Source organism: Mastacembelus armatus, chromosome 6, assembly GCF_900324485.2.
Source record: "Mastacembelus armatus chromosome 6, fMasArm1.2, whole genome shotgun sequence".
Taxonomy (NCBI): domain Eukaryota; kingdom Metazoa; phylum Chordata; class Actinopteri; order Synbranchiformes; family Mastacembelidae; genus Mastacembelus; species Mastacembelus armatus.
Window position 1 is genome coordinate 8,204,963 of NC_046638.1, and position 18,369 is coordinate 8,223,331.

General features: G+C 39.4%; 2 protein-coding genes across 5 annotated transcripts; one reads left to right on the forward strand and one right to left on the reverse strand.

Moving 5' to 3' along the window:
- Positions 1-333: 333 nt before the first annotated feature.
- Positions 334-3,487, reverse strand: lmo2 (LIM domain only 2 (rhombotin-like 1)). Its single transcript, XM_026310765.2, has 3 exons — positions 2,836-3,487; positions 1,500-1,715; positions 334-1,097 (listed from the first exon to the last, which is right to left on the reverse strand). The coding sequence occupies exons 1-3, from the start codon at positions 2,874-2,876 to the stop codon at positions 872-874; spliced, it is 483 nt and encodes a 160-aa protein (XP_026166550.1). The 5' UTR covers positions 2,877-3,487; the 3' UTR covers positions 334-871.
- A 5,497-nt stretch (positions 3,488-8,984) lies between these two features.
- caprin1b (cell cycle associated protein 1b) lies at positions 8,985-18,263 on the forward strand. 4 transcript variants are annotated; one of them, XM_026310761.1, is made up of 18 exons: positions 8,985-9,139; positions 10,042-10,206; positions 10,377-10,439; positions 10,552-10,638; positions 10,717-10,955; positions 11,060-11,142; positions 13,012-13,266; positions 13,364-13,416; positions 13,501-13,584; positions 14,682-14,840; positions 14,915-15,023; positions 15,141-15,199; positions 15,279-15,392; positions 15,742-15,888; positions 16,233-16,386; positions 16,562-16,741; positions 17,526-17,632; positions 17,732-18,263. In XM_026310761.1, exons 2-18 carry the CDS (start codon positions 10,042-10,044, stop codon positions 17,816-17,818), a joined length of 2,145 nt encoding a protein of 714 aa, XP_026166546.1. In that variant the 5' UTR covers positions 8,985-9,139; the 3' UTR covers positions 17,819-18,263. The 4 variants fall into 4 exon arrangements, with proteins under 4 accessions (XP_026166546.1, XP_026166547.1, XP_026166548.1 ...); XM_026310762.1 differs by having other exon boundaries at positions 16,565-16,741; XM_026310763.1 differs by having other exon boundaries at positions 15,300-15,392.
- The last annotated feature ends 106 nt before the right edge of the window (positions 18,264-18,369 follow it).

Consider the following 18,369-nt stretch of genomic DNA (forward strand, 5'->3'; position numbering starts at 1 on the left):
AACAATGCATTTGTTCCCCTGATCACTAGAGGGGGCCACCACTTCAACCTGGCAACACAGCAAAATCAACCTGATCAGCACTTTTCAAAAATGGACTTTGTGTTTCGTTTATATGGCGTAAATCTTGTTGCTTTATTTTACAGGCCTATAATTTCTTATATATTTCCTAGTGTGTATTCCCAAAGGGAACCATGTAATTTTATACTAATCTTAGAAAATAGTCCCAGTGCTCACTTGTTAAACTTCCAGTCAAATAATTCCAGTGAACTGAGCAAGAGGATCTTTTAGAGGATCTGATAGATAACCATTAAAATAAATACAGTTCAACATATATTAAGGTCAAATATCCAATAGTAAACAAATTATTTACTCAAAAATTATTTATTTGGAATAATATTTTACTTGAGTTTAAATGGTGCTGTTCTTTCACAAAAATTAGGACTTCCTTATTAGGATCAAATTACATAGTTCTTTAAAAAATATATATATGAAAATTATCAAATTACAGACCCAGGACATAAAACATTACTGAATGTCTTGTGCATTTCAGACTGAGATGATGCGTCAGAAAGCTGACAAAGATTTTGTTTTTGTTCCTAAAATTCCAGTGTGTGTAACAAACAGCTATTATTGCAGGTTTAAGTATTTTCAGTCTTTAAATATTTTTTGCATTTAAAGATGAAGCCTTAAAAGACAAACTGTCTATTATTGCTGGCCTAAGTCTCCAGCTGGGAGCAATGCAGAAATGTCACCTCCCCTTTTGACATCTGCATGATAAAGCCTACTCAGACTAAATAAAAAGTCTGTTTATCACAAGTTCATCCCCTTTAAAGCCAGTGGGGAAAGGCAAGGTGGCGCTCCATCATTTCTCCTAAACTATGTTGTTACTGTTGAGTTTGGTCCACTCAAAGATGTCCTGCTCGCACACAATGTCTGAGTTGATGAGCAGGTAGCGGTCACCCACACAAAAGTGCTTCTGGCAGGCAGCACACTTGAAGCACTCCAGATGGTAAACCTTGTCCCGCACACGCATTGTCATCTCAAATGCTCGGATCCTCTTCTCACAGGAAGCACAGAGACCATCCTGACCGAAAAGCCTGAGTGGATGAGAAGATAATAACACTGGCAGTTAGGATAGAAACATTCTCCTAGTCTTCATTACATAAAACTTTAACACAAATGTTAATGATGCCTCACTTTGGCATCATTAACCTTGTAAAGGAACCCAGGGGTAAACATTTGTTGGTGGTTCCTAATTCATCCCCCACCTTCCTGTGTGCAACCAGAACCATAAAATAGTTGAAAATAACTATTGAGAGGTGCTAAACAAGTAAAACTGAACACAGAATAGCTAAAAAACATACAGCTCAGGGCTGTTCTACAAGAATGACTACACAAAATGTGGTTACTACACTGCTACTTTACTGTTAATCACTGTTGTGATGAACCAAAACAAGAAATGAAATTATACTGTTTCAACATTACACTGCCAGACCAACCTGAGGTAATCTCTCCTACATAGTTTCCTTCCCAGCTTGTAGTACAGCCGGCGGCCCACCTCCCCGAGCCGACACCCACACAGGTCGCAGCTCAGGCAGTCCTCGTGCCAGTACTGCTCGATGGCCTTAAGGAAGAACCGGTCACCGATGCTCTGCTGACACCCGCCACACGTCAGCAGAGATGGTGGCATCTGGAGGACCTCGTCCACCGGCTCCCTGGTGAAGAAAGAGAACAGCTTAGAAAATCACATATTCTGGTTCTGCCACCAATGGTTGTTTTTTGGTTTTACTCCAAGAATAATTTCCCCTATAAAACATCAGAAAACGGAGACGAATGCAAAGCACGATCTCCTAAAACCCAAGTTGATGCAATCACATGACTTGTTTTGTCCAACCAACACCAAACCAGAAGGTTTTCAATTTACTATCACATAAAATAATAGAAAGGCGGCAAATCATGACAATAGAGAAGCTGAAATTATGGATTTGGGGCATTTGTGCTTGCAAAAAATTGACTGAGTCATAAATTGTTATAGTTCTAAATTAATTTTCTATCGATTAACTTCAATATTATAAGTAACTTAATGTTTCAGGCCAATATATTTTTATTAGTACCTTAATACATACGCTAATTGTTGGTTTAATTGTATAATTTGTTATGTTTTTAATATTCTTGTGACATACAAGATAATATTCCTATTCCTAAGAGCCACACTAATACTAAACATGAACTTTAACAACACTGAGGTGATGTTGGACATTGAATGAATGAAGTTGGGATACTGTTTTTAATCTTTTTCATTAATTTTCATTTATGGTCATTTTTGCATCTTTTAACAGGACATATGTTATATACATAATGTGTTTGTGCCATTTATTTATTTATCTATCTTGAATTACTTGGAGAGTTGATCCTGTCCACATGGGGGAGCCATTGGATACGGTTAAATCCAGTACTGTTGCCACAGAACAGGCTACTTCAATAAAGAAACGCGTCTAGCATAGAATATATCTGATGCCTTTAAAATGTCATGAAAATAAGCAGTTAAAATGATTTAGCCCTGTCTACCTTAGCCTACCTGTAGGAGACTTCACCTGCTCTGAGCAACACTGAACTCTTTCCTGCCAAAAGCCATTGGTGCACACACTTACTGATCTGCTTTTGGACATAAACTTGATTTTTTTTTTTTTTTTTTTTGCCAGCAGGAGACTTCTATCCTCTACCTACTATCAGCCATCTGCAGCTGAGAGTTTGGCTCTCACATCAATTCTGGAGCGTCCTTGTATATTTTATTGTCTTCAGAAATAACATAATCAGTGTGTGTGAGATACTTACTCATTGGTTTCCAGTGTTTTCCTTTCTATAGTGGATGTCATTCCCAAAATATGATCCGGAATATGCTTCAGATCAGCGGGTACCTGTGAATCTGCCTGCGGGAAGACTGAAACCAAGACGCGCTGCACCTGCACCCACGACCCCTCGAGACTCCAGATAGGCTACGCCCCCGTTTTGAGCTTTTCGTGTGTAAAATCAATGAAATAGTGAGTCCAGTCGAAATGGCCGCAAGACCGGGAGGAGGTGGGGGGGGGGGATAAAAAATCGCTCTAAGCAGCTAAACGATGATGGAGGACGCTGCCATCATTTCCTGAGGCAGTAACCCGTAGTGACACTTCTCAAGTGTATTTTATCATCCTGGAGCGACTTTACGCACGGCCCCACGCTTTGTTCAATTAAGTCACACGCGTGGATCTCCCCGTCCGTGGCGTCCTTTTGGAAGTGAGCGAGCAGCGGACGCGCTCTCCCACTTTAATCCGCGGTCTCCGTTATTGTGCGGCAGCAGAAGCGGCAGCATCGTGTTTAAATACGTCAGCCCCCCTTCGGTCTGTGCTTTCGTTTTCCCTCTTCCTGCTCACGACTGTTTGACAATGGGGGGAAATGGGTCTTAAAGCGACAGCTGAGCTCGACGCAGCCTGCTCTGCTCTGCGAGCCGTCAGCTCAGGTCGTGACTGAGACTAATGATAAGTCGATAAGATAAAATAGGGGGCATGCTGATTAGTGCAGGCTTTGTATGTTTTCTGTTGATTACAGCCTGTCTCTAAGGAAAAACATTTTAACTTCCTAAAACAGCTTCTGGCTGTAAGTTGTAACTAACGACTTAATGGTTAATAAATCAGTGAATGTTTTATTGGGCTGTTATTGGCCATAAATTAGAGCAACGTTTGGTCTGACAAGGTGTGAAAATGTCTCATTGGCTGGTGATTTCGTATAGTGGGGGAAGTTACTTGGATCATTTACACAGTAGTAGTAAGTATGTAATTATGAGGTACATGGTACACAGAGAGTGAGATTGCAACACAATGCGGTATTTTCATATTGTGGTATTTCTAAATTTACTAATATAAAGACCCAAGTACTTTATCCCACCATTAATGGTCATTAGAAAGTCATTAGCCTTCAAGACTGCAGGTATTTTTAATAAGTCACTGGGTCTCACACTTTGTTTTAAACCAACAGCAAACGTTAGTATTTGTGTAATTATAATTAATAATGATTTAATCAAGATTTTTGCAACCACCCATTAAGTCTTCAGTAATGAAACTGAAATTGCTGCTGTTAAAAAAATATACATGTGCTACCATGGCAACATTAAAAAGCAGCAGTGGTAATTTAACTCCTTAAAAAGAATTATTTAGATATTTAGGTGTTAAATAGGTTATAGATAAGATAAGATTACCCTCTTGGACTCATGGGTAGAGGGAAAAGTATAAAGTAAATATTTAAAAAACGTTTACCTTCCATCGTTGTTGAAATAATCTAAAAAAAAATACAGATATTAAGTCAACATACAAGACAAGTTACAAGTTTCCAATACATATAACTATTATGTTTTTTACAGAGCCTTCACATTACAGGTTGGGCCTGCTGGTGGAAAAGCAAAGATTGCTCAAGCTATTAAATATACAAATTATGATAATTTCAAGCTTGTCTGTGTCAGAAAAGCACTCTGCAATATTTTTACATACAATATGTCCTCACTGTCTTTTCAAACCAGAGCTGCTGTGGGCCCTTCCTCTTATCTACTGCCAGTGCCTCGGGGCTGCCTGCAGGAGGGAGGGGACACAGACAGCAGTTGGACTGGGCAGGGAGATAAAACATCTCAGCTCCGGCAGTTTCTCAGCCAGATACAAGGAGGAAGATCACAGGAAAACTCTAAATGTAGGCTGAAAGCATCCCTGGGCTGTATGTTTGTTGGACTGTGTAGGCTCACTGGATGGATACCAAGCAGAGAAGGCCGTGAGCAAGGTGAGCATGGCACAGTTGTGAGCCAGCTGCAGAAAAGCAGCCTAACAGAGATAAAACTCAAAACACATATCCTTCAAATGAAAAACATTTCCGAGACAAGGTTTCTGCCTACTGTTTTGGTGTGACACAGTACAGGGGCTATGGTGGCCTATGGAGTTTTAACTATATAAATATGCTACAAACACTAACACACCTATTTGAACTCCCTTGGGTAGCTGCTTGTCATACAGTTTCCATCCTAGATCTTTCCATAAAAATCTTCCTCAGCTGACAGAAACCCACGTCCACAAGAAGTACAAATAATCGGAAAACATGCAAATTGTTAAATTCATATTTCCATGATAAATATCATCCCCTGAGAAAGACCATGTGATATGACCAGAATTTCTAGGAAAGAGACGATCTTCTGTGGAGATTTTTTTTTTAATGAATTAATTAAGGGAAAAAATCAGAATATTTGGGTTTAGGAGTTTTTATCAGTTGTTTCCACAATCACATCAAGAATTAAGTTTATAATTAAGACAATTAAGTTTCAAACTCACTTTAAATTCTATTCTTCTTTCAAAGCATAAAGTGTGCGTATCATGCACTCTGTATGTGTGTCTGTTAATGCATGTGTTTCTCACTGCATTTAAGCTATATGAATCAATCTATACTGAAATCCAACCAGACATATAAAAACAAATCAGAAAATAAATAGTTAAAGTTCTGAAAGATATGGAGTCCAGAATCCACAATACATTGGTTCTGTGCTGTCTCAGCTCTCCAAAATGTCATGATGCATGAACACCAATGCCAAGAACAAATGTATTATAGACAAGAAGCGAGAAGAGAAAGTCAGTACTGATATGACACCCAAGTCGTCCACGGCTTCCTGTAGTGTTGACTGAGAAAGCCCAGAGGATGTATAACTGGCACACAGAGATGAAGCTTTCCTGGTGGTGGGGGTGGGGGGAGGGACGCACAGCATTCACTTCCTTCACCCCTCCCATGCATGCTGGCACCCCTCTCATGGCTTCCCAGATAGACGGGTTGACTCCAGATGGTTCAGTATGATAGAACAAGACGTACAGTGCAACATAAAAACTCTAGTTTGTTGTCCTTTCTTGTGTGTTGAGGCTTCCTTTACTGTACACTTGACATTAAAATGTCACCGCCTCCTCTACAACAGAAACACCCAGAGTGAAAGGAGTTTTGCAAGTGTCATGTCTCGTATTATGTGATGGACTTCACAGGTTTTCTTTTATTACTGTTAAAGGTAGACTCTGGGATATAAACAGTTAAATATATAGATGACCTTTTGGGAAGTGGTGTCACTCGTGTCCAGCTTCCTGTTTTGCCTGTTTGGTACTGAGAACATTATGGAGTTGAAAGCTGTGTGGAATTTGAAGGCAGCTGTAAAATGAAAATGTAAAAAGCCGGCAGTAAAATTCTATTGAACTCCTAGTGGTTCTGTGTCTCATCAGTCACCAAATAATGTGAATATTGCAGGTTGCGAGTTTCTCTACTAGACAGGCAGACAGAGCACAGCTGCTGCAGGACATACAATCAATATCCAATTAAAGATCTTGCTAAATCATTAGAGATTTACTACTAAATAGATCTGTTAATACAGGTGCAAAGCTGGGTTTCATATATTTTAGAGGCTTTCAGGCCTATTTCCTAAATTAAGAGTACTCTGTGCATAATGTTGACTCATTAATAGGACAAAGTCTGGTGCACCAACAGCAAAAATGATTACTCTCTAAGTGAAGTGATAATTAGCTTTGGTTTAAAAGCCCTTATTCCTGAATTGTCATAGGTCTGCAATGATGTTTTATTGTTATCACACAGCTTTAAAATCTCAGTGTGAAGGTCAAAGGTCAGATAATGAACCACCCTGAAATTCTTTTAGAGAATAGCTGGTGTTCAGTGTCGTTTGATTGAACTACAAATGGCTGCGGAAATGAGTCACTTGTTGAAAAGGAGCTTCACTTACCCCTGGGATCCTCCCATAATCAGTATTATCCCAAAAGAAAACACTTTCAGTGGAACAGTGCAATCAAAAAAGCTGTGCAGCCATGTTAACTGTTTCCTGGATTTGGCAAAACAAAAGAAAGCTGGTTTCACATTCTTTTGGCATACAGGTCAGTTTGCACCACTTGACATACTCACGTACACTGTGGTCAGAGGTGAAGCAAAAACAGAAGAACATATAAACAGTCCCAAAGACATCTGATGATGTATAATTATCAAATTACCCAGATGTCCTGTATTCAATCTCTTGTAGATGAGTAAATTATCAAATTGTTTCATGTTATAAATGTAGATTTTCCAGTTAACTTATTGCACAGGAATGGTGAGAACATACTGGAGTGTTAGTAGATATGTGTAAACTGAACTTTCTCTTCAGTCCCAGTTTGATCAGTAGTTTGTTGCTGATCACTGCTGATCTTCACTGCCACCTGCTGGCGTAAGTAAGAAACAACTTTAAACAAGCTGACAGCACCGCTGGACGGACCTTTGGGGCCAGCTTTGTTCTTGGATATCTGGAACACTGAAATTATTTCATTGTCTGCATGAACAGTTTATCATATGATAAAGTTGTGTAATAAATATAGAAACACTGGAAACAGTTTTTTTTGGTCTTGTATGAAAAGTAAAAGTCTACTGCTAAGTTTGTTGACCTTGGACTCAGGGAGATGGGTAGCACAGAGCATCAATGAAGGTAAAGTATTCAGTAGAAGGTAAGTATTGAGTAATGCTCCCACTGATGAAGTCTATGGTTTTCTTTTTTTTCTTTTTTTTTTCCAACTAACTTGTAAATCAATTTTTTCAAGTTAAAACTGACATGTGGGGAAATCACATATTCGTTAGACTATCAAATTTAAACTTAACATGATTATTTCAAGGAATAAATCTCTAAAAAAATCTTACAATAGCAAAACATCTTCAAATGATCCTTAAGATAGAATAGTTGGATCTACAGCTGTTCTTTCTCTTAGATATTGAGCAAGTTAATTTGTTTAAAGTGCCTACTTGACCAGAACTGGCTAGTACCATGTGGAAAATCTGAAGCCTAAATTCCACATTCAATGAGAGTGTACTTATAGTGAAGAAGGGGACATCTTGTACTCAGTAAGTATTTAAAACAAAAAATAAATAATATTTTCAATTCTGCCAGCCAATTGAACTTTTTAATGGAAAATAGTATAAGCCATCATCCAAAGCAGTATTTGGAGGGGACTTTGAATCCCCATATTTTGGGTTTATTAGTGTCTGACATCTGGTTTCTGGATTTAAAAAAGTAAGCTTTTGTTGTACAGCTTTCAACCTGCTATGTGCAGAGTGGTTTGTACTGTAAAGGTTTACCTTATAATGTAACTTTAACCTTTGCTGTTCTTGAAACTCAGTGTCATCCTCAGATATTTAAATGTCCACCTTCATGATGGACTTTAAATTGATGCAAAACATGGTACAGCCATGCACTGTTGTGTATGACACATTGTTACACCAGCCAGATCAATGCTAACGATGGAAAACAAGTTAAATAATTGGATTTCTAGTGGTCATAGATGTAAATATTTAAGTGTTGAAACCCAAATGAAGAGATGGAAGAATTAGGCTAACAGGATGAACTTGGAAAACCCATTCAACGTATAAACAGAATCTTTTTCTTTCTTGAACTACGCTGCTTGAATAAACTCTCGCTCCTGCTTCATTTATACTTATTTTTCTTTGTCTTCTCCTCTATGTTCAACGTGGATGCATCCTGGAATTAAACAAGTGAACTATCTGAAAAGTTTGCGATTAAATTGTGTGCCGTTAAAAGAAAGTACTGTCGTGATTGACGGGTTATGTTGTGAGACAGCTGTAAACCAACACATGCCTGTGCTCACAGCAGGATGGAACAGCTGCTGCAGACAAACACTATATAAGGAATAAGGCTAGAAATCCAATAACCTAATCAAAGCTAATGATTGTGCACATTTTCTATCTAGGGGCTGTAGCCTGCTTTGCCTGATCATAAATAGCAGCGTTATAATGTTTAATTGTGGTAATGTCCGTCACTTATTTAAAAGTCGAATTGCTTTTCTTGTGTTATAGGTGGAATGATTTTATGAATTAATCTAGGGTTTTATTGCGGGTTGTTTTTATAGTTAATTTACTCAGGCAAGGGCCCTTCGCTTTTATAAAGAGTTTCTCCGTCTCTCGAACCGTCTCAGTTGTCGGTGAGGCCGGCGGGGCGGATCCCACACTAGAGAGGAAGAGAAAATAAAGCAACACAACAGTAAAAACAACTTGGCCGCTTTGTAAACTTCGCCAACAAACCCCCCCTGTGGATATAAACATTAAGGTATGTGAAACGGGAGTCGTGCTAACAAGGGGCCGAGGGTCCCGGCCGGCAGTTGGCCCGCACGCGTCGCTCCCCGTAACGTTAGCTGGTGGGAGATGCTAAGTGCTAGCGGTGCTGCGGCCAGGGCCATTTTACCGAACCAACACCGGAGATCCCACGGCTCTACTAGGGGCACACCGGGCCACAGAGCCGGTAATAGAGGGTAGAGCTTTTTCGCTCAACTGAAAGAGTCAATATTTTGATCAGGAAGAAAATCGAGGTTCAGAAATGTCCAGTTAACTTAAGACACAGTTGGAACTAAAGTTCGCCAGTTGCTGTGATGAAATGGTTCTGGTGCCAGTCTTTATTTTGTGTCTATAAGTCGTTTTATCTTCACGTTAACACTAATAATGTACCACATGTCGTAGTTAGCTGTACTGCTCAGCCTGGAGGGTTAAAGTCCACTTTAGCCGCTAACATCACTTTTGTTATTCCGCATTACTCTTTCTATATTAACACTGTTGACAAGTCATACCTGACCTCTCTGTGCCACTTGACTCTTGGGGCATTTGCTTTGTCTTTAGTTTATTGCCTCTAACTTTTATTTTATTCTTACCTCGATCAATAGTTCAGGCTACGAAATATCAGAAGCCCGCATGCGGAAAAAACCCTAGACTACAGTATGGCATTAAATATCCTGTTGTTTCATACCAATATACCGAAAACCAAACATACACAAACATGTTTCATATAAAATAGGACCATGAAAATCTGAATATGTCTGTCTGTGCTCTGGGGAATTGTGATTGTGGCTTATATTAATTGTGTGTGTGTGAGTGTGACATCTCAATTCATGGTATTTGGTGATGCTTAAGTGAAGTTTATTGCTTTCAAGAATTAACCTCTCATACTTTAATTTCCAGATGCCCTCAGCAATGAATGGAAATAGGCAAGTTCAGTCTGCCAGCCCAGATGTGGGATCCGCTCCAGGGTCAACAGGCAATTTTGCACTCAGTGGACAGTCCGAAGTCTTGAAGCAAGTGCTGTGTGTCATTGACAAGAAGGTCCGTAACATGGAAAAGAAAAAGGTAAGGACTATTGAGATGCCGCCTGCCCCCCCCATGTCCCTCCTGATGACAGTAATATATCTCCCACTCAATTCAAAGCTGAGATACCCTTATTAAAATTTTAAAAATAATTTATCCATTTAATGTGTAAAAATTCAGAACTTTGCCACTTTTTGGATGTTCTTCTACAGAGCAAACTGGATGATTATCAAGTCAGGAAGAATAAAGGAGAGCGACTAAATCAGGACCAGCTGGTGGGTATACAGGAGCCTTTATGATTTTGAACAGAAGCACAAATGATTAATTCCTGTAAATATTTTATAACCTAGCAATGTGTGACATTTCTGACTTTTTTTTTATTTTTAGGAGGCCCTCTCTAAATACCAGGAAGTCATGAATAACTTGGAATTTGCCCGAGAGTTGCAGAAGACGTTCATTACACTGGGACAAGATGTAAGGCTGACTCTGGTTTTCTTTAAATGTTGTCTCGTTCTAACTTGTCTTTAAGTGGCATATGTATATTGTCATTAGATTCAGAAAGTTGCGAAGAAGTCTGCACGTCGTGAGCAGCTACAGCGTGAGGAGGCAGAGCAGAGACGACTGAAGTCGATCCTGGAGCTACAGTTCCTCCTAGACCGCCTGGGTGATGACACTGTGCGGCAGGACCTGAAACAGGGAGTTGGAGGCACGCCGCTGCTGACAGATGCAGATCTTGCAGTTTTTGATGAGTTCTACAAGTTAGTGGGGCCAGACCGTGACCAAAACGTCAGGTTAGTCTGAGGCAAAAAGCATCAATGAATTTGAGATGGGGAAAGCATTTACTTTTTATCTTTTTTTACAAAGGCTATCCATTCAACTTACTGTACACACACAGGTTGGCTGACCAGTATGAAGAAGCATCTGTGCACCTTTGGGACCTGCTGGAAGGAAAGGACAAGGCTGTGGTTGGAACGACATGTAAGTCAATTTAATTTGGAGCCTAGGTTTGGGTGCAGTCAGCAGGGCTCAATGTTTTGGTTAATGATTGCTTTGGCTAGCCCAAGCTGTAATTTACAGCTGAAGCAATCAATTGATTATTCTGTCATCTGACAGAAAATAAATGAGTCAATATTTTAATAATCTGAAGCAAAAGATTTAAAAACATTCACTGGTGCCTGTTTGTTCAGTGTGATTATTTCCTGGTTTTCACAATCCGTGGTAGTAAACTGAAGTAACTTTGTATTTTGTACTGATGGACTGACAAAATGGGCCATTTGTAGACACCTCTGGAAATCAGCTTTCTTCTTTTTACTGACATTTTGTAGACCATTGATAACTTCATAGGAAAAAAGTAGGTTTTTCAGTAGTCAGAATAAAGCTTTATTGCTTCACTGTAATGTATAATAACTTAACACGCAAGGATATTCATTATTGAAGATAAAATGGCTTTATTTAGATGCCCAGCTGGTGGTGAAAATTGTTGGCAGAACATTTTATCAGATTTTTGGTGAGACAGCATTCATCAGCAAGCTTTTTAACAAAAGGTCATCATAAGTGATTTCTCGTACTCTTTCATAATTCTGAAATGATGTAGAGGATGTTGTCATAAGGTGCTGGAGGCATTTAATCAGTCTTAATATGTTAATATAGCATGAGCATTTAGTTTTGTTAATGCAGCCTTGTGTTGTGCAGTGCAATGCAGTGCTGTGCTGTGATGTGAATAATCAGGGCTTGGTGATATTGGTGTACTGCATTCTCAGCGGCCAGGCCTTGGGACTTGCTCTGCTGCATTCTGCTTAGGGGCTGAGCACCGTGGGCTTATCCTGACTCAGCAGCAGGGCAAGGTGCCAGCGGCCCTGTCGCCTGCGATTCCACTGGTCAGATCTCTGGAGCCACATTAGTATACTGGTGACCCAGTTCACTGTAGTGACACCAGTCAACCCTTTCAGGTCTCACTTGAGGACTGAGGGTGTTTATTCAGGGAACAGCAAACTTCTTGGCCTGAGGCACAAGGCAGTAAAGGAAATAACACTGACCTGTTTTGCCTGAGGAGCCAAAAGTGGAAATACCTGAGCTAGCTTAAGGGCTCTCATGTTTTCTTGTAAACTTCCTAATTAAATCAACCAATCAGGAGTTTATGAAACTTTAACCATTACTAAATCATTAATAATGGTGATGTTGCAATTAGTTGTTGCATCGTTGTGATTTAGCGTTTAAGGCTTTTTTTTTTTATATAACCTGCCTGTTACTATGTAACTGTACTATTTAAATTTTTAATTTTTTTTTTTTAAGATTTGTATTTTGTCTAAAATAATGCTTTATATATATAACTTAGTTTTGATTGTTGCTTGTGGAGTTTCAGAGACTTTTAGATATTTAATGTGGTGTGTGGCTCATAAAAGCAGTGTTGCCATAGTGTCTATCTAGCTGAACTTAATGATCACATGATCTCTCTTGCCCCCCAGTATCTTGTCGTCCAGATGTGGCAGACAGTGAAATACAAATTTAATGTTTCCCCTTTACTGATCTTTTAGAATGTCATCTAAAGAACTGGTTTAATACTGAGATATATATATATATATATATATATATATATATATATATTATTTGTTTATTTATTTATTTATTTTTTTAAATCCTAACTGAAAGTGAAGTGCAAATCTGTTTTGCAAGTACAGTTGTGAAATCTGTGCTCAACATTACAGAAAACACTACACCATTTTGTTAGATCCTTGCAAAATTTCAGAGCTCACAAAATATTTGATAATTGTGCCTTGGTAAATGTGATGATTGGGTGTCTGCTTTTATGGCTTTCCAGTACAGTGCTGACTGTTATTCCTCTGCTAGACAAGGCACTGAAAGAGACTTTGGACCAGATTCTGCTGAGTGGGTATTTTGACCGGGTTCCATCTCACCAAAATGGAGTGTGTGAGGAGGAAGAGGAGGAAGAACCAGCCGCCGCTGCTGCAGCAGCAGCAACAATAGCAGCAACAGCAGCAACAGCAACAGCAACAGCAACAGCAACAGCAGCAGAAACAGAAACAGAAACAGCAACAGCTGTAGCTGAATCGTCAGAAGCAGAAGAGCAGACAGTTGATCCAGGTCTTGACCATTCTCTGGAGTCATTCTGCACCAACTTTTAAAATCATAGTCTAATAAAGAGCTGCACTGCACCCATTAAACAGTTTTCTCTTTACAGAAACTGAAATAATTGAGGAGTTCACAGAACCAATTGCTGTGGAAACAACAGAGGTGAGGTTGTTTCTTTTGTTGGTGAAGTTTTGTAGCTGAAGACATTTTTTTATCCTTAGTGCTGACTTTAACCTTTTCCTCCAGTTTGTAAATAGACAGTTCATTCGAGACAGCACATATAGCGGCAGTGAGAAGGAGCATGAGGAGGAGTGGACCACAGAAACAGAGGTAGGTTTTCTTCTAGCCCTTTGTGTTGCTGATTATTTCCCCATGTTTCCTGGTTTGAGCTGTTATTGCATCTGTAAGACAAAGCTGCCTTTGATGACAAGTGGGAAGTTGATTATGATAAATGTGGTTTCAGCTAGCTGGGATGTGAATTCATATTAGTTTTAGTGGAAGTCTGCCCTAAACACATTTTGGAAAAAAAAAAAATATATATATATATATATATATATATATATATATATAGCAGCAAACAAGTGATGTCAAGACTTTGTATGACTTGTAGGACTTGTTCGACTTAACACAGTATGCAAAAACAGTTGGATAGTTTGTCATACTATTGGCAACAACATCGCAGAATATCATTTAGATGGTGTTTGACGCTGTGCAGTATTTTTGCACCTGTAAATGCAACAACAAAATACCTTCGTTAAGAAGCTATCATTTTTGTGAACGCATTTTGCACAAGTAAACAATGTATTTCTGGATTGTGACTTATCACATGACATCGGCATTTTCTTCTTTCCTTCATGTTCAAACTGGTTATGTGATTTGTCAGTTGGTTTGAAAGATTTTTTTTTTCAGCATTTTGCATTTCATAGCAACAGTAGAGTCACAAAGTGAGTTTTTGTCAGATGCTTATCCTGTCATCTCTCACTGGAACTTGACTTAAGTTTTGCACAATCCTCCGAATGATAGTGCTGTGTGTCATCAGCTGCACAGGCACGAAGTTAATAAAGCCTTGGTGTCTGTGGAAGAAATGTATTGCACTGTGTTGTCGTGCATACAGTATGAATCCAGTTATAGATGTAGTGAGGAATATTTGTTGGAAACCGACAGAAATGCTCAGGTTGATCTCTTAACACTGACTTTGGTTTCTATGTGGATGCTCAGACTGCAGCCAGTTTGTTCTGACTAGCTCAGGTCTTTGTACAGAACACGTTGCCTCTGCCAGACTGGTCAGATTGTTATTCACCTATGGAAGTAAATGTTTACACTGTTGTAAACCCAAGGTAACACCTAATAAGCACTAAATCACTTTTCAATTAGACCTCCTCCTCTAGGCTTCTAATTGACTTATTCATTCTGTCTTCTACATTTAGGCAGTCAGTGCCATGCAGCAGCCTGCAGCTCCCCCTGTTGCTTTAGAGACCCACCCCATGAACTTAGCCTCTCCTGTGCCGCCAACTGACCCCATGGTCAGAAAACAGGTGGTGCAGGATTTAATGGCACAAATGCAGGGAACGTACAATTTCATGCAGGTGAGCAGTTAGTGCTAGGAATTACTTTTCACTGAACGTTTACTATGACTTGCTAATCACTTTTCTGTTGTCAGGACTCCATGTTGGAGTTTGATGGACAGCCCATTGACCCAGCCATTGTATCAGTGCAGCCAATGAAACCTGCTCAAAACATGGACCTACCACAGATGGTGTGTCCACCAGGTTGGTTTTAAAAAAAAAAAAAAAAAAACAGTTCTGAAATCATGTGATGTTCTAATATTTCAACTGAAAGCTTACAATGGGAATTCTGACTGAGGTTTAATGCTCAAATCTTCTTAGTTCACCCTGAGTCCCGACTATCACAGCCCACTGTTCCTGTTCAGCCTGAGCCCACGCAAGTAAGTAATCAAACAAAAGAAGACAGTACTGGTAGGGTAGACACCAGTAAGAAAGCTTAAAACTGACAACTGGTTTAAGTTTTGCTCTACCTATTTTCAGATCCCCATCGTCTCTCCAACACCGTCCCCCATATATCAGACCACACACTCGCCAGATCCGCGACCTCCAACAGACTCCATCGACCCCATCCAGGTAAATCATGCTGTGCCTTTTCTGCTCTTAACTCATCTTTTTCAAACAGAATCACATTTAGAATGAAATAATATTAGAAGTACCAATGGCTCTTACAGTTTTAACTTTTGTAAAAAAAAAAAAAAAAACTTTTCACAGATGAAAGTTGAGTCAAGGAGGAAGTATAGAAAATACATGTAGCCTATGCTGTGTGGTAATTTTTTTCTTTCCTACAATTTTTACATTAAACTATAACACTGATATCCATAAAATCACTATCAGCATAAATCATTTAAATGAAAACCAGTGTACAGTTGCTAAGAAAATGTGTACAATTGCATTAATGGAGTGTGACTCCCTTTTTGAACAGACCTCGATGTCCATGTCATCGGAGCAGCCTCCTCCCTCTACAGCTCTCCCGCCTGTCTCTCAGGCACAGGTTTTCCAGTCTGTTTCCAAAGCTCCTCACAGCAGTGGCATCAATGTCAACGCAGCACCATTCCAGTCAATGCAAACAGTAAGATTGTGACTACGCTCATTCTGTTTCTCATTTAAACCAAAGGAAAAGTTGCTCATGTTCCCCAACAATCCCTGTTTTTAGTTAATCCATTTGATTACGTACTCTGGCCTGTCAGGTTTTTCAGGCATCACCACTAGTGGAGTCAACACAGTGCATTAATGATTTCCATTAGAAATTGCTTGTGGAGTCCTTAGGTGCCCTCTCATCATATTGCAGTTGTATGACTTGTAATCATACAGCTCCATCCAGGAAATAGTGAGAAATAGGATGTTAAGCTTGTGGCTGTGACCTTTGCTCTGGGTTTGGTTTCACCACAATGTGGACCTTGTTCACCCCTTCAGGTGTTCAACCTCAATGCCCCAGTCCCACCAGCCAATGAGACAGAGGCTTTGAACCAGGCCAACCAATACCAGAACAGCTACAACCAGGCCTTCAGCAGCCAAACGCAGCATGCTGTGGAGCAGGCAGAGATGCAGTCGGAACAACTGCAGTCTGGTGGGCACATTTTCAGGATTTTGTGTATTATTCAATGGATTCAATTTTTCAATGGATTGATTTTGCCAGAGATTATATTCCAGTTAAACTAACTTTACCTAAATGCTGTATATTTGACTGTAACCAAAAATTGACTAGTATTTTTGTTTTTCTTTTTCTTTTTTCTTCTTTTAAGTAGTTGGTGCCTTCCATTCCCAGGACCAGTCAGGAGGCCATCAGCAACCTTCCCAGCAGGGCCCAGGCTTTGGCAGGCAGAGTCAGTCCTTCTACAACAGCAGAGGCATGTCACGTGGTGGGCCCCGCAATGCCAGAGGCATGATCAATGGCTACAGAGGTTCGTCAAATGGATTCAGAGGTAAGCTCACGACCTACTCATAGTAGCTCATAAACATGCTGAATATATAACTTTGCTGGATTCGTTTAACACTTAACTGTTAAAGTAATTGCTTTTTTTTTTTTTTCCAGTTAATTTTACAGCTTCATTCAGACATAGCATTTTACTGAAAGAGCCATTATGCTTTTGCAGTGTTTAGCTATGGCACCACTGAGCTGGAAAGAATTGGATGCCAAGGAAGAAATGTGTGTTCTCTTTTCTTACAGGCTGGATCCGTAATGGATTTTAAAAATTAAAATTAAAGCCTTAATTGACCATTGGAAATGTAATGGGCCCTCACTTCTCACAGTAAATCTGCTGCAACGTTTCTCATCATTCATAGAATGATCTTGTTGCCCAATTTATTATGCACAACTGCACAAGAATTAGCATGACAAGAAGTTGAGACTCAGCTATAACGATCACATGCTGGGTATTTGGAATTTCACTTGGCAGGAATGGAAGCTGCAAAGATGGATATAAAGGCATTTGATCTTTTATATTTAATTTCGTATTACTGCAGCCTTTAATTTGACAGCATTGACTGCTATGTTTGAAGTGTTGTGGGCATATTACTAGACCCAGTAATACTGATGATGTGACTTTTCAACTTAAAATTGACTCAGGTGTGTGCTGATGTTTAAATTGTCATTACATTTACATGAATGTTTGCTAAGGTCTGAAAAGGGCTCAGAGATCTGATCTTGTCTTATTTTGTTATTAACCCATTAGGAGCATTAGAAGTTAAAAATCTTTTCATTTTCAGGGGGCTATGATGGTTATCGTCCTCCTTTCACCAACGCTCCCAACTCTGGTTATGGACAGAATCAGTTCAACACAACTCGGGATTACTCGAATGGAAATTATCAGAGGGTATGAAAGATGAATGCTGACTGTCCCATTGCTGTTTTTGTGATTTTCGATGTCTGAGTAGCTTCTGAAATGTCTTTCTCACTTTCTTTACTGTTCAAGGATGGTTACCAGCAGAACTACAAGCGTGGAGCTGGTCAGGGACCCAGAGGAGTGTCAAGAGGCAGCACTCAGGCAATGCGATCCTGAAAAGGCCTTTTAGAATGACTGTGACTGAGGAACTTGCACCACACTGAAAATTCTAAATTCAAGAATGCATTTTCCCCAAACCACTCATGTTCTTTCTTCTTCATCAGTGGTATTCCTCCTGTCTCTTCAAAGTAATGCCTGCTTTGATATTTGGAAATATTCAATAATTTAAAGTCTAAAACACAAGCTAAGCTGTAAATCCAGTCATCGATTTACACACGCAACGTGTTTCAATATTCCTGTAAACTTGAAAGATTTCATAAGTTATTTTTTGTATAAAAACTGCACCTGCCACTGCTGGTCCAATCATTGGGAGTTCATTCCCTTTCTCAGTTCTTTCCTGTCATTTTGGTTCTAAAAAGGCATTTTATGTTCAATGAGCCCCTCTTTCTTTTGTTTGTAAATTGATGTTGCTTCAAGAGTTTCAATAAAGTTGTGTTGCATATCCATGTCTCAGCCTTGAGCTTTTTAATAATGTTCTAGTGCAAGATTGAGGATGTTTAAATTTACTCTTTGCATGTGTTGGAAGAGACTCAACCTAAAAAAAAGAA